General features: G+C 36.2%; 3 protein-coding genes and 1 pseudogene across 6 annotated transcripts; 2 read left to right on the top strand and 2 right to left on the bottom strand.

Annotated features, from left to right (window-relative positions):
- Window positions 1-30: 30 nt before the first annotated feature.
- On the bottom strand, window positions 31-1,843 carry LOC9308744 (probable tyrosine-protein phosphatase At1g05000). Its single transcript, XM_002872629.2, has 5 exons — window positions 1,288-1,843; window positions 1,000-1,093; window positions 635-692; window positions 493-536; window positions 31-402 (listed from the first exon to the last, which is right to left on the bottom strand). The coding sequence occupies exons 1-5, from the start codon at window positions 1,479-1,481 to the stop codon at window positions 196-198; spliced, it is 597 nt and encodes a 198-aa protein (XP_002872675.1). The 5' UTR covers window positions 1,482-1,843; the 3' UTR covers window positions 31-195.
- LOC9308743 lies at window positions 1,433-12,527 on the bottom strand (annotated as a pseudogene).
- Window positions 12,528-17,193: 4,666 nt separating this feature from the next.
- LOC9310859 lies at window positions 17,194-19,407 on the top strand. The gene is made up of 5 exons (XM_021022024.1): window positions 17,194-17,755; window positions 17,888-18,340; window positions 18,472-18,787; window positions 18,872-18,997; window positions 19,130-19,407. The coding sequence occupies exons 1-5, from the start codon at window positions 17,351-17,353 to the stop codon at window positions 19,141-19,143; spliced, it is 1,314 nt and encodes a 437-aa protein (XP_020877683.1). The 5' UTR covers window positions 17,194-17,350; the 3' UTR covers window positions 19,144-19,407.
- Window positions 19,408-19,569: 162 nt separating this feature from the next.
- LOC9308742 (EH domain-containing protein 2) lies at window positions 19,570-23,413 on the top strand. 4 transcript variants are annotated; one of them, XM_002874745.2, is made up of 16 exons: window positions 19,570-19,972; window positions 20,068-20,147; window positions 20,298-20,366; window positions 20,451-20,508; window positions 20,693-20,748; window positions 20,839-20,881; window positions 20,971-21,032; window positions 21,124-21,234; window positions 21,379-21,481; window positions 21,564-21,613; window positions 21,704-21,832; window positions 21,921-22,172; window positions 22,253-22,332; window positions 22,442-22,568; window positions 22,688-22,831; window positions 23,089-23,413. In XM_002874745.2, exons 1-16 carry the CDS (start codon window positions 19,885-19,887, stop codon window positions 23,272-23,274), a joined length of 1,638 nt encoding a protein of 545 aa, XP_002874791.1. In that variant the 5' UTR covers window positions 19,570-19,884; the 3' UTR covers window positions 23,275-23,413. The 4 variants fall into 4 exon arrangements, with proteins under 4 accessions (XP_002874791.1, XP_020877660.1, XP_020877659.1 ...); XM_021022001.1 differs by having other exon boundaries at window positions 20,693-20,742; window positions 20,974-21,032; window positions 23,089-23,379; XM_021022000.1 differs by having other exon boundaries at window positions 20,693-20,742; window positions 23,089-23,379.
- Window positions 23,414-23,424: the final 11 nt, after the last annotated feature.

Raw genomic sequence — 23,424 nt, 5'->3', positions numbered from 1 at the left:
GTTCTACATGATAGCATTTAAAAGGATTAATTAAAATGAAGGAGTGTCGCGTATATTTCTACAACCTCCGATCCAATTTTTATTTATTTAATTTGGAATAAAAGTATTTATATTGAAAGATAAGAAAATCTCCCATTATCATCATCTAGCTTAAAAACTACAACTTGCATTCAACACATAAATACATTTTGTTTTTCAGTAATCAATAGTATTATTATACCTCTTGGAACATGAGAAGTTGAGTGGTGAATGCTTTAGATTGGAGATGTCAAAGAGCTCCATGAATCTTTGGTCTGAGATTCTAGCTTTCGCAGCTGCGAATCTTTGGTACTCATCGAAGATGGAGGACAAACACCATCTCTGAATCTTCCTCACACAACCTACAAGACATCCCGTCCGATGCTGCAACCGAGAGAGAGAGAGACAAGATATAAGGATTATTTCGATCATATTGTGACTAGGGTTAAGCAGAGGAGAGCTGTCTCAATTTACCTTGCCACTTTTGCAATGAATCAAGACAGGATGATTCTTTGTATCTGGTTAAAAAGGCAAGACGAAATCAAAGATTAGATTGGTTTTGTTGATCTAAACACTTCTCGATGAAAATAGGTTATAGAGAGACAAGAGAGGGTACCTAGAAGTACTTGTAATGCTTCTCGGATTACCTCGTCAGGGATATTAACAAAGGGTTCCTGAAAAAAAACACAGAGAACCATGACAAATTATCAGTCTCAACTCAAACACAGAATATGTTATTTATCATCTTTGCATAGCTCTATCTCTTCACATGCTAAACAAGAAGAATAAGTATGTGAAGTTATGATCCATTGTTATGAGATTCAGAAAGACTCATGATTCCACCAATATGGAGAGCTTTAGGGAGATGAGGAATTGAAACAACCAGATAACCACAGACTATGCAACAACTAAGAAGAGGCGATTCAAAGCTTCAAAAACATGAGAGCAAAAAATGCAAATAATAAGTATCACCAATCTCACCTTGCATCTTTCAATTCCAAATTGAAAAACTTGGATCCCATTTGATTTTGCAAATTCTCTGTTCACCTCTGGATATGCCTCAGGGCACAAATATCTAGATCAATACACATTCAAACAAAAATCAATAGATTAGAGACTATTCCTTTGACCATTTCACATTTCGTCACTCTATAAACCCTAGCTATTACATCTCCATATCAACAAAATTCTTCTTGTAAATAAGCGACAATTTGCGATTAAGACGACGAAGCTGACCTAATTAAGCATCAAAATTGAGTGAAAAATTACATGATGGATCGGAGTCGCAGAGACTGGAGAAAGCTGAAACTGACGGGTTCAGGGAAACCAGAACGGAAAATTCCATTATCGACCATAGCGAAGTTAAGAGGTGGCACGAAAAGCTCACCGCCACCTCTCTCCTCCATCGAGTTCTCCGATTGTGGTACGGTGTGAACATCGCCGGCGTAACTTTCTAACGTCATGATGGTATTACTATTGAGAGCTTTTTTTTCGATAATAAAAAAGTATTTTGGATAGAAAAATTGAGAAGTTTTTTTAATTGTTTGGGCCTTTGGGGAATGTTAAAAGGTATCTTGAAGAATATTCCTCTGATCCTCTCATCATTACCATGGAAAAGGGTCTGAATAATCAAAATTTTATTTGTTTGTTGTGTAATTAATACTAAGTGATTAGGTAGTCTTATTGGTTTGTGTCTTTGTGATTTCTTGTTGCTATGTCAATAAAATAAAATAAAAATTGTCAAGTAAAATTATTAAAAACTGGTCAAATTTACAAAAATACAACTTGAGATTTTATTTAATTAATGAAGAATTTGTTATATATCATAATGCTGCATTATTAATGCAGTCGTGAAATCTTCTTAGTGAAAAGACGTTGAATTTTTTGGAGCGGGTTAGGCTTCTCAGTTAAAATCTCATTTATTTATCATTATAAAACAAAAATAATCGTTTGTACATAAAGTCATGAAGTCGAATAATAGATACAAACATATTACAAAGTTATTCTACAAAATCTTTCAGTGTCAGCTGCTTAAATTTTTCATAGTCTAAACGAACAAAAGAAAGGTAAATATAACGGAAAATTAAATGCAATCAAACAGTAAAAATTAAATGTACTCAGATCTTGAAGAAATTATGTTAGAGCTAGTTAGTTAGTTTAGTCAGTGTGCGGAGTAAGTATGTTAATATCTGAATCTAAACCAAAAAAAAAATTGTTATGTCGCAATAAATTACTAATGTTATAAAAGAGTATTTGATTTTATAGTGGATATATAAATATTTAATGATGAGAAAATTATACCCGCAGAAGGATCGGGATACTGAATAATAAAGAGATGAGAGGGAGAGGGATTATTGCTTCTCTTATAATTGAAGTAATGCGAGTTGTGTTTTTACATCGAACGTTCATCGTTCTATTTATAGAGAAAATTATAAGTTACTATGCATGCATAGTGACGGTGGGCTCCACATCAAAATTATAAACAACACACGGCTGCGCCTAATGTTTGATTTGAAGCGCATGATATATTTGACTTTCTTAACACTTCCCCTTGGAGATCAGTGTCACTCTGTTTCTTGCGTAATATCTTCTGTTGCTTCGTTAAAAACCTTTCTAGGAAAACCCGGTGGGAAAAACCATAGTAGGTAAAAAGAGTGCAACCGCGCAAGCTCCCCCTCGAATGATCAGGATCATAACTTACAAGTCTTGTTGACGACGCATTCCAATGTTATGAACATGTTTCCTAAATATAGAGGTGGGTAATGATTTCGTGAAGAGATCCGCAGAATTCTCGGATGATCGGACATATTTTACTTCAATGTCTTTATTCTTCATGAGCTTTTGGGTGTATGAAAAGAACTTCGGAGGGATATGTTTGGTTCTATCGCTTTTGATATATCCTTCCTTTGTCTGAGCAACACTTGCAGCATTGTCTTCATATAAGATAGTTGGCTCTGTATTCAGACTAATTCCACTACTGGTTTGAATATGTCGACTTATTGATCTTAGCCATACGCATTCTCTACTCGCTTCATGTAGTGCGATGATTTCAGCATGATTCGAAGAAGTAGCTACAAGCGTCTGCTTCTGAGAACGCCATGATATAGCAGTACCTCCAATCGTGAATACGTATCCTGTTTGGGATCGAGCTTTGTGTGGATCTGATAAATATCCTGCATCTGCAAAACCAATCATTTGACCATTTATATTTTTAGGATAAAATAACCCTAAATCAATAGTCCCTTGAAGATAACGAAAGACATGTTTAATCCCATTCCAATGTCTTCGTGTAGGGGATGAACTAAATCTAGCCAAAAGATTGACTGAAAATGATATATCAGGTCGGGTGCAATTTGCAAGATACATAAGAGCTCCAATTGCACTTAAATACGGTACTTCAGGACCGAGTATCTCTTCATTCTCTCCAGGTGGTCTGAATGGATCACTCTCAACATTAAGTGATCTAACGACCATTGGAGTACTGAGAGGAGTTGCCTTATTATCCATATTAAAGCGTTTTAACACTCTTTTGGTGTATGTGGATTGATGTACAAATATACCCTTTTGAGTATGTTCAATTTGTAGGCCAAGACAAAATTTTGTTTGTCCGAGATCTTTCATCTCAAATTCCCCTTTTAAATAGTTTGTTGCTTTCTGTATTTCAGCTTGAGTCCCGATTATGTTTAGATCATCAACATATACCGCGATTATCACAAATCCGGAATTTGTTTTCTTTATGAAAACACATGGGCATATAGGATCGTTCACATATCCTTCTTTCGTTAAGTGCTCACTGAGACGATTATACCACATTCGTCCAGATTGCTTTAACCCATATAATGATCTCTGCAACTTTATTGCACACAACTCTTTGGGTTTAGATTTTAATGCTTTTGGCATATTAAACCCATCGAGAACTCTCATATAGATATCTGTATCTAATGATCCATATAAATATGCTGTAACGACATCCATGAGACGCATCTCTAGATTTTCGCCAGCTGCTAGACTCATCAGAAATCTAAACGTTATAGCATCCATAACAGGTGAATATGTTTCCTCATAATCAATCCTGGGTCTTTGAGAAAATCCTTGAGCTACGAGGCGAGCCTTGTATCTCGTAATTTCATTTTTCTCATTTCGTTTTCTAACGAAAACCCATTTGTATCCAACCGGTCTCACATCTTCAGGTGTGAGTACAATAGGTCCGAATACATTTCGCTTATTTAGCGAATCAAGTTCGACTTGTATTGCATCTTTCCATTTTATCCAGTCATGTCTCTTTTGACATTCATATACAGACTTTGGTTCTGGATCCTCGTTTTCCTCATCAATTTCCTTTGACAAAAGGTATGAGAAAACGTCATTAATATCATCCATTTTATTTCGATCCCAGATCTTTCCATTATGTATATAGTTGATAGAAATCTCATGATTTCCTTCAGGCTCATGATGCTCATCATTGTCATTAGACTCATGATTCGTTTCTTCCAAAATGCTTTCTGCTATTTTGGGAATATCATGCTTTTCAACTTCCTTTCGTTTTCTAGGATTTTTATCCTTAGCACCAACTGGTCTACCACGTTTCAAGCGTGTTTTAGACTCACGTGTATCATCTGCTCCTCCACGTTTTTGTGGTATTTCAATTCGAGCAGGAACATTTGCAGCTGGTATATATGATTTAGTTACCGTTTTGGTATCTGCAAAAGTATCGGGAAGTTGATTTGCTATACTTTGCAAATGCACAATTCGTCGAACTTCTATTTCTGACTGTTTTGTAGGAGGATCAAGGTGTAACAGGGATGGTACACACCATTTGATTTCTTTTCCTACTTGCTTATTTTCTCCCCTAGAACCGGAAATACTTTCTCATCAAAGTGACAATCGGCAAATCGTGCCGTAAAGACATCACCAGTCTGCGGTTCTAGGTATCTTATAATTGATGGAGAATCTCAGCCAATATATATTCCCAACCTTCTTTGTGGTCCCATCTTTGTACGTTGTGGTGGTGCTATAGGCACATACACCGCACAACCAAAAATTCTTAGATGAGATATATTTGGTTCTCGACCAAATGCTAACTGTAGTGGGGAGTATTTATGGTATGCACTTGGTCTTATCCGAATAAGTGCTTCTGCATGCAAAATGGCATGTCCCCATACAGAGGTTGGAAGTTTTGATCTCATGATCAATGGTCTTGCAATCAATTGCAGACGTTTAATTAATGATTCCGCCAAGCCATTTTGTGTATGAACATGAGCTACAGGATGTTCAACTTCAATTCCTGTTACCATACAATAATCATTGAATGCTTGGGATGTGAATTCACCAGCGTTGTCTAGTCTAACCCTCTTAATGGAATAATCAGAGAACTGAGCTCTTAATTTGATTATCTGAGTTATAAATCTCGCAAATGCCAAATTTCGAGATGACAATAGACAAACATGTGACCATCTGCTAGATGCGTCAATCATTACCATAAAATAGTGGAATGGTCCACATGGTGGATGTATCGGTCCACAAATATCGCCTTGAATTCGTTCAAGGAACTTTGGTGATTCTTTATCAATTTTGGTTGGCGATGGCCTTATGATCAACTTTCCAAGAGAACTCGCTGCACATGTCATTTTATTTCCATGTTTCAACTCATGATTTTTCAATGAGTGACCATGTGAGCTCTCTATGATTTTTCGCATCATTGTGGTGCCTGGGTGACCAAGGCGATCATGCCATAGTACAAAATCTTCTGGATTTCTTTTGATCACAAGGTTTGACTCTATGGCATCTATATAAGTATGATGCAAACCAGAAGGAAGTTCTGGAAATCTTTCCAAGATATGTCTTTTTCCAGATTTATTAGAAGTTATATACAAATACTTCTTTCCATCCTCAGTTGCAGACTGAGTTTCATATCCTTGAAGGTATATGTCTTTGAAACTCAACAAATTCCTCTTAGAATTCGGAGAATATAAGACATTATTTATGGAAAACTTTGTTCCATTAGGCAATTTCTACCGTGGATGAGAATGTAAATTCAAATTGTATGAGCAAAACTAAACAACAAAGCGAAGTAAGACACATACCTTTTAGAAACAAGAGGATGGCACCTTAGAGCTTGTTAGAGCTCTATTTGCGATGGACCTGAAATAAGCAAAACAATGTCTCAGAGGTACCACATTATATATGTTATTCTGATTTGAGAACATAAACAAAGCTGTCTCAGAGCTCTATTGACACCGACTTATCATGCATTCTTCCACAAGTCTATTTCTTGCTCTGTAAGAGATTTTTCTTTAAAGTTTCATCTCTCATCCATTTCAGAGCCCCATTCGCGCTGGCTTTGAAATAAGAAAACCATCATCTGTCATTATATATGTTTTCTTTTATTATGAATCTTGACTGTGAAATAGAACATCTCAGGTAGAATTCTATCTAAGTAAACGTTTTACCATTTCAAAGTAATAAATACAGAAAAAGGAAACAGAAAGAAAATTGTAGTTAAAAAAGCCTAGGAAAAATAATGAGCTAGCAAAAGTAGAAGCATAATTTCATCCATGCTAAAACCTATGCCAAAGAAAGCAAAGGAAGAAGAAAAGAATACCTCCACTGTATTTGTTTGCTCTTCAACAGGTATAATGGCGGAACCATCAACTTCATCTGGAACTCCTTCTGCCCCTATGGGACCATGTTGTTCTATCGCAAGAGGAACGAGCAGGTCACTTAGCAGATCAGGTGATGGAGTTTGTGGATCTATATTACTTAAAGTTCCATTGGGATGTGAGACAGATCGAGCCACTGACTCGGGTTCCTGCTAGACATGTAAGAAAAAACACTGTCAGAGATAATAAGATAAAAGTATGTGCTATATAATGGGCAAAGCACATGAAAAATGTCTCGTCAATTGGGGCCGACAAATAGAAGTACTCACTGTGCTTCCACTTAAAATTGGAACCTTCAAAGGTGGTGGTGCCCCATTAACAGGCTGTGGGTCAGCCAAAACAAAAGCATTTGAAGGCTGTTGTTGTGCTCTAAGCTTGATGGCACTCTGGTCTGCGGTATCTTCAACGTTTTCTGCCTTTTTTATCAATGAAGACTATGGAAGAGACACGGAAAAAAAAAAACCAGCATCATCAAATCTTCCCGTCAAAGTAACTTTCATAGAATTATAAAATAATTTACAAACCTGGCGCTCGGGAAATTTTGGCATCTCAGCCAATACATCCATAAAGGCAGCCCCTTTTTTACTCAATTCAAAATATTCAACTGACCTCTGTTATATCTCCACATCAATACAACTCTCATACCTGCCAAAACAAAACTCTATTAGGAAACTTGATTTGGTTACCACGAAAGAATAAATCACAAAATGACAAGCAAAACACTGGGGGAGGACAACAAGGTTAGCAAGTCTCACTTCTGAAATACAGCCCAACTTTATTTTGCAGTTCTGGATCCGGGGGTTGAGTGTGCATAAGAAGCGTTGCATATGTGGAAAGAAGTATAGGAATGGTGGGAGTCCTGAGAAAGAAAAAAAGAAGAAGCATTTAAGACATACCCAAAGACAAGAAGAGCGCAATTGAGCATTTGTGTTGTCCTTACGATACTGTGGGAAGCTTCTCATGTAAGATGCTAAAGAGTTCACTTGCACTGCATCCAGGTTGTCGAGAAAGAAGGTGACCATACTCCCCCAAAATATAAGCACTGACCTGAGATTCCGAAAGAAATTATATTTATTGTTAATAACCAATATTTTTATACTAAGCATTGTTAATTTTGTACTTTGCCAACAATATAGATAGATAAGAATATGTAGCAAGGTAGTAACTCCACTTCCACAATTTAAATTAGATTATAACTTATCCGCAATATGCAATTTAGAGAATTTTTTATGGGAAGCGAGACTGTACAACCTTCACCATGGTCTCATGTATTGCAATTTTTTCCAAATTTTCTCTTGCTTTTGATGCGGCATAAGGCTGTCGGATCAAAGAACTTTGTAAGAAACAGTCGAATGTCATGAATAGGATAAACAATATATTTATCCTAACAACTTTTTAAACCTGGAGGTCTTCATTATTTGTTACAAACTGAACCACACGAAACCAAATGTCGTCGCTAACAAAATCCCCAGCCTTGTCGATCAACTGAAGGATCACATCTACATACCTGAGAACATCAAAGTTAACATCTTTGACCAGTTGTTTGTGTAAGGATCTAAAGGTCACACCCAATGGCTAATGCATATGCATGTCACTGTAACCAAATTTCTGTGCATGAATAAAGTGTACATATACTTCTTGTCGAGTTCTCCTTACCATGATAGATCAGGAGCAAACTTCTCAGCAAGAATAGCAGCTTTAAGTGATAATTCCTCCTGCATAGAAAACTCCATTGTGCTAAGATACTGTAATGCATTTTTGGGTTCCAAGTAAGCTTAAACACTACACAACTTAATCCTTCCTTTCTGTTAAACTTCACAAATCATAAGGAGACTACAAATCAAGAGAATATTAATATAAAGCAAGGTCAAAGACTTACCTGCAACAACTCTTCGACTATATCCTTTGCATTTGACACATCGCACATCCCATATAGCAAATCAAGATCACGTCTACGAATACTGCAGGAAAGTTCAACCAACAGTGAATCTGATACCATTAGCAAATGAACCAAGAGAATATCAATCAAACTAATGGACTAGTACTCATTCAATCTAGTCATCTTTTTATAGTACTGAGCCACTGGACCAATAATATAATAGTTCTTATGTGACCGATACGAATTGCTACCACAGATAATTGTACCCATAATTGTTTATCAACAAATAATGTTTCACTAAAAAAAAATTATGTATAGATACAGATTCCATTTTCTTAGAGTTTCATATATACAGCAACTCAAATAATTTCAATGCTTACTGAAATGATCTTAAATAAAGTAAAGTAAGGTATATTGAACTACAAGAACTAGGACCGATTTCATGATTGAAAACATTGTCGTACTGGTTCCAAACTAGAGCAGTAAAGAGATACTGACACAAGCCATAGAAGCTGATGCTGAGATGGAAAATCTAAACCAACCTGATGTCAGGGTCTTTAAGGAGGTGATTATCTGAGACTGATGCTTCTTTATGATATCTTGAACATCTGTGACCATCAGCATTCGTGTCATATTTTCCTGCAATATTGTCAACAAATGCAGTATGAGAAGCCACATAAGGCACCACCAAACACTTAACAAATTACTGTTCTCGCACTTAGATGCAGGAAGTGGGTATGCAAGATCTCACCAAGCCTAGATATCTGATGTTGGGCTCACGGACAGAAATAAATTTGCCAAGAAAAGCAACACACTGTGACATCATTTCCTTCTCAGCATCAAGATGCATGACCTATATCAAAACACATTAACAAGTTAGGGGTTCCACACTAAGCCAGATAGTTTACTTGAGTGTGCTCAACAATCTAAACATCGCGAAGAAAAGCTCTCTTTGAGGTTCAATATTTCTTGTGTAAATCTCTGATATATGTCTCCGAATTCTCTCTCATGGCATTTCATCGACAGGTAGTTGACTTGAGTGTATAATCAACAATTGAACCTCAAAAATTGACGCTATTTCTAAGACGCATCAAATTTTTCCAGCTGTCTGACGAACTTACCAGGGATAGAGCCTCAAACAGCACAACATGAGACGCATTGTTTTTATTCACATTTTTCACAACATCTGTCCCCATCAATATTGCTGAAGGACCTGAAATTTCCATGAAATGCCATGAGAGAGATTTCGAAGACATATATTAGATATTTATCCAAGAAAATTTGTACCTCGAAGAGAGCTTTTCTGGTACTGGGATCTTCAATGGTTGGAAAATATTGAAGAGCCCTCATTGCCTTAACCTGTACTAACCAATGATATATAAGTATCCAAGATACCTATAACTGAACAACAACAACAACAACATACCAAAGCTGGGGCAAGCCTCTATTTTCATAAGCTAATTTCACATAAATGTTTAACATGCATGGAATTGGGAAAAGGATGTGATTAAAACATATTGAAGGTAGTAACCGAGTTAAGACAAAACCTGGAGCCAAGGAGATGGGATGCCAGAGTATGTGTACTCCTGAGGAACATCCTGGTTCCTAGCAAGGCGTTCTAATATTTTGACATATTTAGGTAGACAACTTGAGTACGCCTCATGATTATTAGATACCAGAGCTACAAGAAGACTCGTAGAAGACGCCAAGACACCAAGATCTCGTTCATCCAAAAGTTGTGCCATATGATCCGCCCTGAAAGTATAAGACAAAGAAAATATGAAAGATGCAGAAGTAAACTCAAACAACCAGTAATCCAAGAGCGTTCACAGACACCAGCCATCAACGTTGACGGCATCCGGATTTTTTCGGAATAAGCGCAGTAGGCACAGTGCCGCTTTTTTCCTTACGAGAGGTCTGCAACTACTAGAAATCTGCAGCGAACAAGCCTCAAAAGCAAGGAATCAAGGAAGCAAATACACACACATAGAACCAAGGAAGGAAGCAAGCAAGCACACAAGAAACAAAGGAGGCAAACAAGCACACATAGAACCAAGGAAGGAAGCAAGCACGCACACAGTAAACAAAGGAGGCAAACAAGCACACATAGAACCAAGGAAGCCAAAAAGTAAAAGCAAAATAAGAGGCACGTAACTAAGGAGGCAAGTAAGAAAGCAAGGACGTAAAGAGGCAAGTAAGCAAAGGAAACAACGAATCAAAGACGCAAGTAAACAAGAAGTCAAGAAAAAAATAAGAAAGTAAACAACAAATTAAGAGGCACGTAACCAAGGAAACAAGCAATTAAGCAAAAAGGTAAACAAAGACTACAGAAAGCAACCAAATAAACAACAAAGCATGGAAGTAAGTGCGAATATATAAAACTATGCATGTACAAATATATGTATGTATGTATGTATGTATGTATGTATGTATGTATGTATGTATGTACGTATGTATGTATGTATGTATGAATGCATGTGTATATGCGTTCTAGAAGTGATTGAGGAGAACCCAAATTACATAGTTTGGTTTCTAAGATAGTCACATTAGACTATGAATTCTGTTGCTGCGGAAGAAAAAGAACGAACCATCAAACTGCAAGATCAAATTCAAAAGAACCCAGCAGCAGAAATGGATTGAAGAGAAGAACATACCTGGAAAAGGGATTTCGCTTAGTTTCATGGCGTCTATGCCCCTGGATTATTTCTAGAACCTTTTTGTTAAATTCTCGGTAGCTACCTTGGTATAACTAGAAACCAAAACTCACAGAAGACACAAAAGAACAACGAATGAAACAAATAATCCAGAAGAAAAAAACTTATCCCGTATGGTCGTATCAGTGAGAAAGAAGTAGGAGACTGAAAAATACCTGAGACAAGAGTTGAACTAAAGAAACTGAACGATGGAACTCTAGAGGTTGTTTCTCAAGCATTTTGATATGCAAATAAAAGTATATCTTATAACTCACAGATTTGAGAACACTATTTACCTTGTGGATATGTGGCAAGAACTTTTGACTACCTTTTGACTATTTACTCATGATTACGACGACGCAGTGAAACCTTTTGACTACCACAATCCGTTGATGGCAACAATCCCCAAAAGCACAAAAAAACCTATTAATTTGTCACAAATATTTAGAAAATTGATGCAGTGAGGTGACTAGTATTGGAGAAACAGAGATAAATTTCTGAAGAAGTTAAACCTTGAAACCTGGAGGTGAAGATTTCTCCAAAAGAGTAGTAAAGGGATGCAGAAACAGAGAACCAATAAAGCCGATGGTTGTCCAAATAGATTCGGGAATAACTTCTCAATTTCGTCTGCAACAACATCAAAACCATGACCGATCATCAAAAACCAAAAAAACAAATTATAAAACCAAAAAAAATTTTAACCGCGGTAAGAGGTTGCTTGTTCTTTCTGAGTCTCTTTGGCTTAGATTCATCACATGTTGTCTTCTTCCTGAAAAACAACATTCTTGTTACATACTTCACTGAATTTTCAACCTAAAAAAAAAACCCTAAACCGAACAAAATTCGAAACACAAAATCCGATTCAAAATAGATTCGAAAAAAAGATTAAAGAAGAAGAAATCACCAGCGAGAGAAAGCACTAGCGCCTGCCATATCTTAGTTTTCTCGGTCTCGTAAGATTGAAAATGAGAGAAATTTTTCTGACTCGAGGAATCGATTCGATGACAAGGAAGGGTTTAATCTAGCCTGATCCGGTTTAGTAAGACCAAACCCTAGAAATCGGACTTGAATGTCCAGCGGCGGAGCTTTGAGGACCATCGTCGATCTTGAAAGGGATTTTAAATACGGAAGGAAGAGGAAGCGCGTGGTCGCCGGAGGATTACTCCAGATCCCGGCTTGGACTTCGATGTATACAGAAGTGACACGGTTATTCGCCGGAGGATTACTCCAGATTCCGGCGATGTAATCTTCTCCGATCAAATCTAACTGTGATGCCATTTGTGATTTTTTGGATTCTCCGATCAAATCACACGATCGCTCTCTTTTTTTGGAGAATTCTTCGAAAAAACTCAAAATAATTCCGTTATAGAACAAAGAGAGCTTATATTAAAGATTCAAATTTCAAAATTGCAAAAGAAAAGGAAAAGCCCAACAAGGCCCATTTTTGTCGGTAACAAAAACGACCGTTATATAATTCAGATTTTACTGAAAATTAAACAACAAAAACTGAAAATAGAAATAGATATAGGTTGAAGAGATACAACCTTGGAAGATATGAGCTTTTGAAGCTCTGATACCAAATGATATAAGATTGGAACCAATCCAACTTATGATCACTCAATGATCAAGAGATTCCAAGCTTAACTTGCGGAAGGTGGAATTCACGAGCTGGCTATAACGCACTCTCTCGTGAATCAAGGGATGGAACGATGGATAGATGCGATTGACTCACTCAATCAATGAACAAACCAGAAGTTTGAATCACTCAAACAACTTGATTTGCAGACTCAAAAGAACTTAATTGACTCACTCAAATAAGAACTAATGAAAGGAAACACAAAGAATTCGCAACTTTGTGGAAGAAAAGAAAACAATGTTTCTTATGAACTTTAAAATCTCGATTAAGGGTGTATGGTACAATTGTGTTATATGAGCTTTATAGGCTCGTCTACAGGATCTACAAACGGTCATTAGCAAATATAGAAGCTAAATTATTCTAAAATAATGACAAAAGTTAAAGCAAATGTCGCCAACAAAGGAAATGAGCCGTTGGAGCTTGAATGCTAGGTGTGAATGCGCCAGAATTGGAAAGTGCTTGTATCTTGATATCTTCTTCACATATCCACGTTCTAAGAGCCTCTGGTTCATGGAGAGTCTCCCAAAAGTCGTGGTCTTCCTTGGTTTAAATGTATTTAGCTGTTGGAGTGCATGGAAGGCAATTGAGTCTAGATATGGAAAGTCTTGGTGTATGAATGGCCAAGATGGAATCCACTTTATCCAATGGCTGAGAATGAAACTTGAGGTGATATTAGAAGCTTCTAGTTGTATTAGAAACTCTCCTGGACTCCAAAGTTTGGTTTGCAAGTGACTAAACCCGTCAGCTTCCAAATAAGGCAAGCCGAGAATATTCTGGTTTAGAAAATTAATATCTTCTAAACCAAAATTGGTTTTGACTTGATTCCAATTCGACGAACTCCTCTGATGAGTCAAGAATGTAGTAAAATTTACTCCATAGCTTAGATCCCTCTGGTCTTGTTGGAAAGCTCCAATGAACCCGTATATGTCCAAATCGGGTAAGCTGGGAATCATCCGATTTGTAAATTGAATAACTCCTTCGTGGAAACTCCTTTTGGGCTGATTCTTCTTCGAGGGGTTGTGTAGATGAGCTGAGCATATTTTCCAAGTCGTTTCCTGCCTTGAATCTTTGTAGTTGAGCTGATATGGTTCACGCAATGAACGTATGTCCTTCTCGGGTCTGATTCGCATAGTGCATCCTATTTGAATGAGCTTTGGTTCAGTTTCTGGTGTGATGACCGCATCATCTATCATCTATATATTGTTGGAACTTATTTTGATTAGTTGCGCCGGACTACTTTTTCGGGTAACTTTCAAAATTGAAGTTCGTTTGAATGAGAAATAAAGATCCGAAGTGGCTAGCTTGGATAGCTTGAAATTTGACTAAAGGATCAAATGTCGCACTTCGGAAGTTAAAGGAAAAATCCAAACCAGGCATGTGTGCCGAGCCGTGTTGTATCGTGTCGAGCCGGACCGGGTTTGGGATTTTGAGATTTGAGAAATGGGCTTATAACCCAATGATTTGATGTAGTCAACAAATATCTTTGTTATTTGATTGAATTTTGTAACAACAAAATCAATGTGCATCAACTCACGACTTTAATGGAGATTGAATTCTCAACGTTGGCATTAAAGTTAGATTCTCATTTTGACTACAAACGTTGAATGCTTTGGCTTTATAAGCAAAGCTTCTTCACCACATTTCTTATGGAGATCATGGACATATGAATCAAAAAGATCACAATCTCCTTCCTCTTCTCTTCTCTAGTTATCGAGTCTAAGAGTACACACATTACTAGAGTTCGTTAGGCTTCTGATTTTGAGTGTTGCAAATCAGAAGATGGTGCGGTTGTATCCTGGGATTCTGATTGCGTCAAACCGTCACACTACGGGCAATTAAAGAATTAAGGAAAGAGTGTCTCGCCTCCGCACAAACCGTTCTTTGTTTAACAAATATTAGTATCGGTTGTTGTATTTTATTTCTAGTTTTATCATTATCTATTGCAATTATTCAGTTTTTGTCATGTCGTAGAAATCGTGGTCATACATATATCATTAAAAGTTAAAACAATATGTCAAAATGATCAATGGCTCTATAAGTCTGATCAACCGACTAGGCAACTAACAAAGTGGGTTATAATAGTTTTAGCGGTAGACAAAACAAATTAAAAAAGCTTGAACAGTAAACTGACATTGATTTTAAATAAACAACAAAATTTTGTAAAAAGATGTAGTGTATTATTATTCAAACATCATAAATATATTTGAGCAAGAAAATATTATTTGCTTGGAATAATTATATAGTAAGGGTGATTTTTCGACTACCAATTACACTGAAACAGTAAACAACATTATGTCGAAACTGGTTTAAAGCAATGCGGTAAAATTCCCGGCTTCTTGCAAAGGCCAATATGGAATTAATTCTAAACAATTAGACCCACAAAATAATATCGCCAAGAACTGAATCTCAAAATTATTTATTGGACTCTTGAACAAATGAATCACTACTCGATCATTAAAAAACTTAAAACCAACAAAATATCTAATGCAAAAAAAAAAAAAAAAAAATATCTAATGCATGTGTACAAGAAGACTTCATATCATAAACATGCAGAGCACACTCTTTCAAATAACATTTTCACCTCCGTCCTCTCGATCTATCATGGTTATTCTCGTTTTCTTGAAACTTCAAACCCTATGATTATTGTTCATAATCATTATGCGATTTAAAAAAGTTCATATAATTGTAATTCAATGTTTTTTAAGTTTTAGTTACGATAAATTGGTTTTATCTTAGTATTAATTCTTTCTTCTTTTTTTCTTTTTTTTTTTTGTTAAAATGACTTTCTTTTACTTACGTTTCGAGTTTCTACTATAACAATTCATATATTTCTATTAAAATCTATATTTTCGAGATATCCCCATATTAGTTTTAACCAGTGTTCAAGAAAGCGCTAGGCGCTAAGCGGGCGGTGACCCAATGCCTAGCGCCTAGAACGCCTAATCGGGCCTAGGCGATTTTTTAGGCGGTTTAGACGTTTATAACATAAAATATTATAAATATGATATTATATATAAAAGTTATATAAAATATCTATATAAAACTAAAAATTATGAAATTATAAACAAAAATTAGATAAACCATTTATTTATATTTATATTAAATAATATATGAATATTTATAACTATATATATAAATAAAACTCTAATTAATATTGAAATAATACATTAAACAAGATCTGTGTAATTTTAGGCGGTTATCTAGGCGTCGCATAAGAGCCTAGCGCCTAGTCGGGGCCTAGGCGACCGCCTAGACCGCTTTTTAGAACACTGGTTTTAACAAATTCACCACTGATCGAAATCAGTCAATTGCTTACTTTATCTCCATTTCCTATCCCCGACCGAATTGGCTCCAGCGATTCACAATGACATGCATATTAGTCTGTTCGTTTCGTCGCCGCAGGCGGCAGCGGCAGCGGCAGCCGCAGCGGCAGCCGCAGCTTTTAATCGTTTGACGCTGATTTTAATTAGCGTTCAAAATTTTTAACCGCAAAACGCAGCGTCTGCCACAACATTATGCCGCAGGTACCTGCGGCGACCAAACGAACAACCTCACTTGCGTCCAAAGAACACATATATATTTAAAGCATAAAAATTCCGGTAAAACAATTCCATGTGCTGTGAGTTTACTTAAAAAGTGGAGACGTGTCTTGTCTCACATGATATTGAAATGTCAACACGGAAATTTAAGATTCCATAAATAAGAAATCAACCATCATATAAATTGTTTCTGACGAAATGTGGCATATTTTTTATGTCGTCTAGACTATTTAACGTATAAAGTGGACACATGGCGAACAGGGTCAAATGTGAGAGACATACAAGATTATTAAACCCAAATATCCTATAATATCATATGCATTATTAATCTGATGGTTTATATAATTCGAAGATATATAAAATTGATATTCCATCTAAGTTTAAATCCGATCAAAAAAAAAAGAAGTTTAAATCCCATCTAGACACATTCGTTTCAAGATAAAAAATAAAAAATTTATCCAAATCAACAGAACAAACTATTTACAAAATTGAAACTAAGATGAATTGGATCTAAATTATTTTTTTTCTGAAATTATTCTTTGATAGAAAAAAATAAAAATCCATTATTATTATAAATTTCACATGTTTCATTATTATTATATCCGTCATCACCATAATTTAGACTTCAAATTCAGTTTCACTTAACTATTTTTTTTATAAAAAAAAGGGAAAAAAATATTAAACTGAAATCGGACCATTAGTCAACACTTAAGGAAAAAGAAGCATAAATCTAAAATGAGATAATCATATATTTCTACGATCACTTTTTTATAACTTTGTTATTAGTACACGTGGCTTTGAAAATCCAAAGTCCCGTACTTATTTAGCTTTTCCGGTTTTCCCTTCCATTTCAAGTCAAAAAAGTCCAAAACTCTGCAAATAGCCAAATAATCTCAAATTCCGAAATTACCCTCAAACCAACGATCATGGAAGAATCATCAAACCAACGATTCCTCAACTCCTCAACCCGACCCGACCCGATCCAAAAACCACCGGAATCACCAGCCACCAAATTCTCATTCCCGAAACTCCTCCTCTGGTTCGACCAATCGAGTCGCATCAAAACTCTGCTTTCATGGTCCATCTTCTTCCTCCTCGCCATCATCGTCCCAATGATCTCTCACTTCGTGCTAATCTGCGCCGACTGCGATTTCAAACACCGCCGTCCTTACGACGGTTTAGTGCAGCTTTCGTTATCGATCTTCGCTGGAATCTCGTTCGTTAGTCTCTCAGATTGGTCCAAAAAATATGGAATCCGAAGATTTCTCTTCTTCGATAAGCTTAAAGATGTTACCGATAAAGTTAGGATCGGATACGAAGCTGAAATCCAGGTAAATTAAACGTATCTTCTAATTATAGTATTAGTATCTAATTTCATGATTAAGAATCGTAATTTTTGCGATTAAAATTAGTAATTAGTGAAATGAATTAAAATTGATAGTCTCCTCTGTTTCTTGTTGCAGAGATCAATGAAGCTACTGGCTATCTTCGTCCTCCCATCGATAACGCTTCAAGCGATTTATCGCATTTGGTGGTATGCTTCAGGCTTTAACCAAATCCCATACATAATCAACCCAATGGTGAGCCATGTCTTAGCCTGCACACTCCAGCTCTCCTCTTGGCTCTACCGTACATCACTCTTCATCATCGCTTGTATCCTCTACCAAAACATCTGCCACCTCCAGGTCCTCCGTCTTGATGAATTCGCCCGTTGTTTCGCCTCTGAGATCAAAGATTTTAGTTCCATACTCGCCGAGCATCTCAAAATCCGGCGCGAACTGAAGATTGTTAGTCACCGTTTCCGGCGATTCATTCTTTTGTCATTGTTTTTCGTCACTGCCACTCAGTTCATGGCATTGCTTACCACCATCAGAGCTAGTGTTCCTTTTAATATCTACGAAGTTGGCGAACTCGCGGTAAGAAATCCTCTTCACTTTCATAGAGGGACGCAAATTTTTCAATCTTGTTCTGATCATTACATGTTTAAAATTTGCTGAGGTTGTCTTTTAATTAACATTATTTTGATCAATGACTCTGTTTTTTACAGTTATCCTCCATAAGCTTGGTATCAGGGCTATTCATATGCTTGAAAAGTGCAACACAAATGACTCATAAAGCTCAAACTGTAACTAGCATCGCCACAAAGTGGAACGTTTGCGCATCTTTAGATACATTTGATGTTCTTGATGACGGAGAGACTCCTAAATGTCCAACGACCATACAACATTCCCAGATTTTATCGCGTCGTCGTAATGTTATCCAATCATCTGACGACGATGAAGAAGGAGAAGGAGATCACAATGATCTTGATATACATCCAATCTTTGCCCGCGCCATTTCTTCCCAGAAACGTCAAGCTCTAGGTAAATAAAATCTTGAATTAGACGATGATTCGAATAAATCTTTTTCGCTTCAACTAATTCGGTATCTCTCTTGTATATATATAGTGACCTATCTAGAGAACAACAGAGCAGGGATCACTGTTTATGGATTCTTGGTGGATAAAACATGGTTGCGTATGATCTTTAGCATCGAGCTTGCTCTTCTTCTATGGCTGCTCAAAAAGACAATTGGTAATGTTATATGTTTCTACTCTAAATCCATATTTTCTCCTCTTGATCATTCTCTTCTTGTACATAACCGAAAACATTCTCTTCTTGTACATAACCGAAAACATTCTCTTCGTGTTTTTTGGTTTTTGGCAGTGAACATAACATGAAAACGAAATCAGTGTCACACAACACACGACGAGATTAGTACCAAAGATGTTTTATTTCAACAATGGCGATATAACAGATTTTTTTTTGTAGATCGTCTATAGATACAAATATTCAGTGGGTATTTCCTTTTTTAGTTATATATATATATGTGTCCAGACTCCAGATCATGTTTATTGATTGTGTAAAAACTGATTTTTGAAAAATATGTTTGGTCTAATTGATGAATCCTAGTGAGAAATGTATGATTATGGTTTTGTGATCTTCTCGTAATTTGTGTGATACAACTTTAGGATAACACAAATTATTTAGGTATGCTGAGCTCAAATTTTGCAAAAGTGGCGGCTTTTATTCAAGTTTTCAAATTTAGAAAAAATAAAAGAAACAAAAAAAATATATATATATATATATATATATCTGCGAGTTTCGGATATCAAATCACAGCCGTTAATTGCTTTGCAAAAAATCTGATCTTCTTTAAACTGTAATAGGAAAAAAATCTAGTTAATTAGGCTAATTAGCTGTTAAATCCAACTTCACGTTGTTTAAAACTTCAGGAGTTACACAGCGTGTCGGGTTCTTAAACCGACGTCGTAATATAGTTCCCCCTTCCTCGACAAGCGCCAATCCCGTTAAAATCCTCTAGACGCTCTTCTCTCTCTCTAACTCAACTATTCAGTTTCAATTTCAAATTTCAGAAACCATTTTCTCTCTCTATCTCTCTTCTTCTTCATCTCTCAGTTATGGAGACGTCGTCGGCGATCTCGATCGGTACTTGTTTGAAAGAGCATCAGAAGATCTACAAGGACTGGTTCAACATCGCCGATTCAGGTTCTGTATTTTTTTTTCCCCCTTTTTCAGATTGAATTTACTAGTCCGTCGTGATTATTCTGTTCTGATTTTGTTTCGATTCGCTGAGATTTCAGATGGAGATGGTCGTGTTTCCGGTAACGATGCTACGAAGTTCTTCGCGATGTCAAAGCTTTCTCGCCAGGAACTTAAACAGGTTATTATTCTTATAATCGATGAATCGTGTAATATATAGGCTATTTGGTTTAAGATTGTACTCTCTGAGTTCATGAATCCATGGAAGTTGTAAGAACATGAAGTGTATAACCTAGGGTTGATTTGTATTAGTTGGATTTTGGTTTGAAAGGTTTGGGCAGTTGCGGATTCGAAGCGGCAAGGATTTCTCGGTTTATCGGAGTTCATCACTGCGATGAAGGTATAATTGTATCGGATATATATATGTTAATTTGAATTTTTTTGGTTGAATTTTCTTACTCATTGGACTGATTTTGTTGCTCAGCTCGTCTCCTTGGCACAAGAGGGACATGAAATTACTTCAGACCTTCTCAAAGGCTCAGGTAATTGGAAAATTACATCTTAAAATGTTTGAATCAATAAGTTCTGATGTAAGAGCTTGATGGTCAAAGACAGTAGCATTATTTGTTAGTAGATATAGCAATTAGGTTGGATTCTTTTATCAGAAATTGGCTAATCTCTATCATTTTTTTTTTTTTTTTTTTTTTTAAATTTTTTTTATTGTAGTTGATATGAAGAGTGTGGAACTTCCAGTGTTGGAAGGACTAGAAAACGTGGTATCTGTGAGACTCTTTCTTATCTCATTTTGTTTTTGAATCTTTACATGGTTTGGCTTTCCTAATCAAAGAATTGTCTTAAATATTTTCTTACAGAAGCTGAAAGTGGCAAAAACAAATGTGGATGTTGAAGAAAATGGTTGAACAACATTCTTTATTTTTACCAATTGATTCATTCATTATGTTTTTGTTATGTAAAAATTGTTGATTTGCTGGCTAAACTTGCAGTAGTTACCAAGCCACAAGTCACGGCAAAAGCTCCTTGGTTCAAATCAAAATCTATTATCAAGGTAGGATAATACTTGCTTTGTTGCTGCAATGTCCATCTTCTAGATATTTGTTGTCTGTTCTAACAAGTAATCTGCTACTTTGCATGTCCAGCCACAAGTGAATGTTGTGACAATTGTTGATGGCTTGAAAAGATTGTACACTGAAAAGCTAAAGCCTTTGGAAGTCACATATCGTTTCAATGATTTTGCATCCCCTGTACTGGTGAGTGAACTAATGTTATTCTTATTGTTTCAGAAACAGTTGTGTGGTTTTGTTTATTCTATTTTTTAGTTAAAGAGTTACATAACTTATATCTATATCACCATGGAAAATGATTCTCAGTTTGTTCTTTTTGTTTATTTGCAGACTAATAGTGATTTTGACGCCAAACCAATGGTAATGCTTTTGGGTCAGTATTCCACCGGAAAAACAACATTTATAAAACACTTGCTCGGATGTGATTACCCAGGTAACTTGCTCCATTTCATTAACTCTTGGCTATACAAGGAATCTTCAATTCTGTATGTTCACCGTTGCCATCTTGTTATCAGGAGCTCACATTGGTCCAGAGCCAACAACGGATAGATTTGTGGTTGCAATGGTAAGTTGATGCTTCTTGATTTTGTGAAAGGACTGCTAGTTACTTGTTGTATTCATTTAAGTTAATTCTTGTGATTTGATTTTCTTATAGAGTGGACCAGACGAACGCACCATACCTGGAAATACCATGGCTGTTCAAGCTGACATGCCATTTAATGGGCTAACAAGTTTTGGAGGTGCTTTCCTCTCAAAGTTCGAGTGTTCTCAAATGCCGCATCCGGTGAGTGATTAAGCATTACCTCACTGCCTATTCTTTATCTTTCCCTCTGTTGGTTTATACAAGCTTTGTCTTCCTGTTTCTGTTGTAGGTTTTGGACCAAATTACTCTTGTAGACACACCTGGGGTTCTTTCAGGAGAGAAGCAAAGGATGCAAAGGAGCTATGACTTCACTGGTGTCATCTCATGGTTTGCATCTAAATGTGATATGATTCTTCTTCTCTTTGATCCCCACAAGCTTGACATCAGCGATGAATTCAAACGTGTGATAACATCTCTACGTGGTAATGAAGACAAGATCCGTGTTGTCTTAAACAAAGCTGACCAAGTTGATACTCAACAAGTAAGTTTTGATTTCGTCTCATTCATTTGTTACGTTCATAAGCTTCATTTTTACTCATCATTGAGCCGCTTTTCCTAAAGCTAATGAGAGTGTATGGAGCATTGATGTGGTCGCTTGGTAAAGTCCTGAACACACCAGAGGTCGTACGTGTCTATATTGGGTATGTTTTTTCGAGTACAACATGAATTGTCAACAAAGAAGTTAGCAAGCCATTAATTTCATTTGTCAACATAATAGATTGATTTGTTCTTTGCTTTTAACTTGTGCAGGTCCTTCAACGACAAACCCATAAACGAAGATGCAGTTGGACCGATTGGAAAAGAACTCTTTGAGAAAGAGCAAAATGATCTTCTAGCAGACTTAATGGATATACCCAAGAAAGCATGTGACAGAAAGGTATAATTTTAATGAGTCTCAGTTTAGACAGTAATGTGCATTACAAGTCTCAGTTCAGGATATTCTGGAAGTAGAAAAGGAAACCTGACTACTGACTATCTTTTTGTTATACTTTGCAGATTAATGAGTTTGTGAAGCGAGCTCGAGCTGCGAAGATCAATGCATACATAATGAGTCACCTTAAGAAGGAAATGCCAGCAATGATGGGCAAATCAAAAGCTCAGCAACGTCTCATGGACAATCTGGAAGAAGAATTTGGAAAGGTTAGTAGATATCTCATTTGGTCTAGAACTTAAGACTAATCGCATTAGGTGTAGCCTTATAGGGGTTAAACATTTGCAATTACTTTGAAAATCTTTCTATGATAAGTTTTGGTAGAATTAGAATTGATTTCTTCATGTCTTAAACCAAAGTATTTGACTGTAAGCCAAACCAGAATTTACATTACACATTTATCTCGTATTTTTTTTTTACACATGTTTCACAGTATTATGAAAACCTTATGTCAAAAAAAAAACAGGTGCAGCGAGAGTTTCATCTTCCGGCTGGAGACTTCCCAAGTGTGGAGCATTTCAGAGAAGTATTGGGAGGCTATAACATTGACAAATTCGAGAAATTGAAGCCTAAGATGATTCAAGCAGTGGATGATATGCTGGGATACGATATTCCAGATCTCTTGAAGAAATTCAGAAATCCTTATGATTAAATAATAATGTCAGCTACTTAAACAAACTTACTTGAAGTTTCAGAGTATGTTAAATATTTGGATTTATGTTTTGTGTTCTTCTGAATGTTTAAATTGTTCAAATCAGCAAGTGTTAACCAATTCATTTTGAAATTAAAAATTTTGAAAACG

Source organism: Arabidopsis lyrata, assembly GCF_000004255.2.
Source record: "Arabidopsis lyrata subsp. lyrata unplaced genomic scaffold ARALYscaffold_6, whole genome shotgun sequence".
NCBI lineage: Eukaryota > Viridiplantae > Streptophyta > Magnoliopsida > Brassicales > Brassicaceae > Arabidopsis > Arabidopsis lyrata.
The sequence above is the reverse complement of the archived record's forward strand: the minus strand, read 5'-3'. Positions and strand labels throughout refer to the sequence as shown.

Excerpts from the sequence above, each read along its gene's own strand:
- LOC9308744 (XM_002872629.2), bottom strand. The coding sequence starts at position 1,481 with ATGACGTTAGAAAGTTACGCCGGCGATGTTCACACCGTACCACAATCG. Across the intron at positions 693-999 it reads TTGGAATTGAAAGATGCAAG|GAACCCTTTGTTAATATCCC; the intron begins GTGAGATTGGTG and ends GTTTTTTTTCAG. Across the intron at positions 403-492 it reads TTCATTGCAAAAGTGGCAAG|CATCGGACGGGATGTCTTGT; the intron begins GTAAATTGAGAC and ends TCTCGGTTGCAG.
- LOC9310859 (XM_021022024.1), top strand. The coding sequence starts at position 17,351 with ATGGAAGAATCATCAAACCAACGATTCCTCAACTCCTCAACCCGACCC. Across the intron at positions 17,756-17,887 it reads GATACGAAGCTGAAATCCAG|AGATCAATGAAGCTACTGGC; the intron begins GTAAATTAAACG and ends TTCTTGTTGCAG. Across the intron at positions 18,341-18,471 it reads ACGAAGTTGGCGAACTCGCG|TTATCCTCCATAAGCTTGGT; the intron begins GTAAGAAATCCT and ends TGTTTTTTACAG.
- LOC9308742 (XM_002874745.2), top strand. The coding sequence starts at position 19,885 with ATGGAGACGTCGTCGGCGATCTCGATCGGTACTTGTTTGAAAGAGCAT. Across the intron at positions 20,509-20,692 it reads AGACCTTCTCAAAGGCTCAG|TTGATATGAAGAGTGTGGAA; the intron begins GTAATTGGAAAA and ends TTTTTATTGTAG. Across the intron at positions 22,832-23,088 it reads TGGAAGAAGAATTTGGAAAG|GTGCAGCGAGAGTTTCATCT; the intron begins GTTAGTAGATAT and ends AAAAAAAAACAG.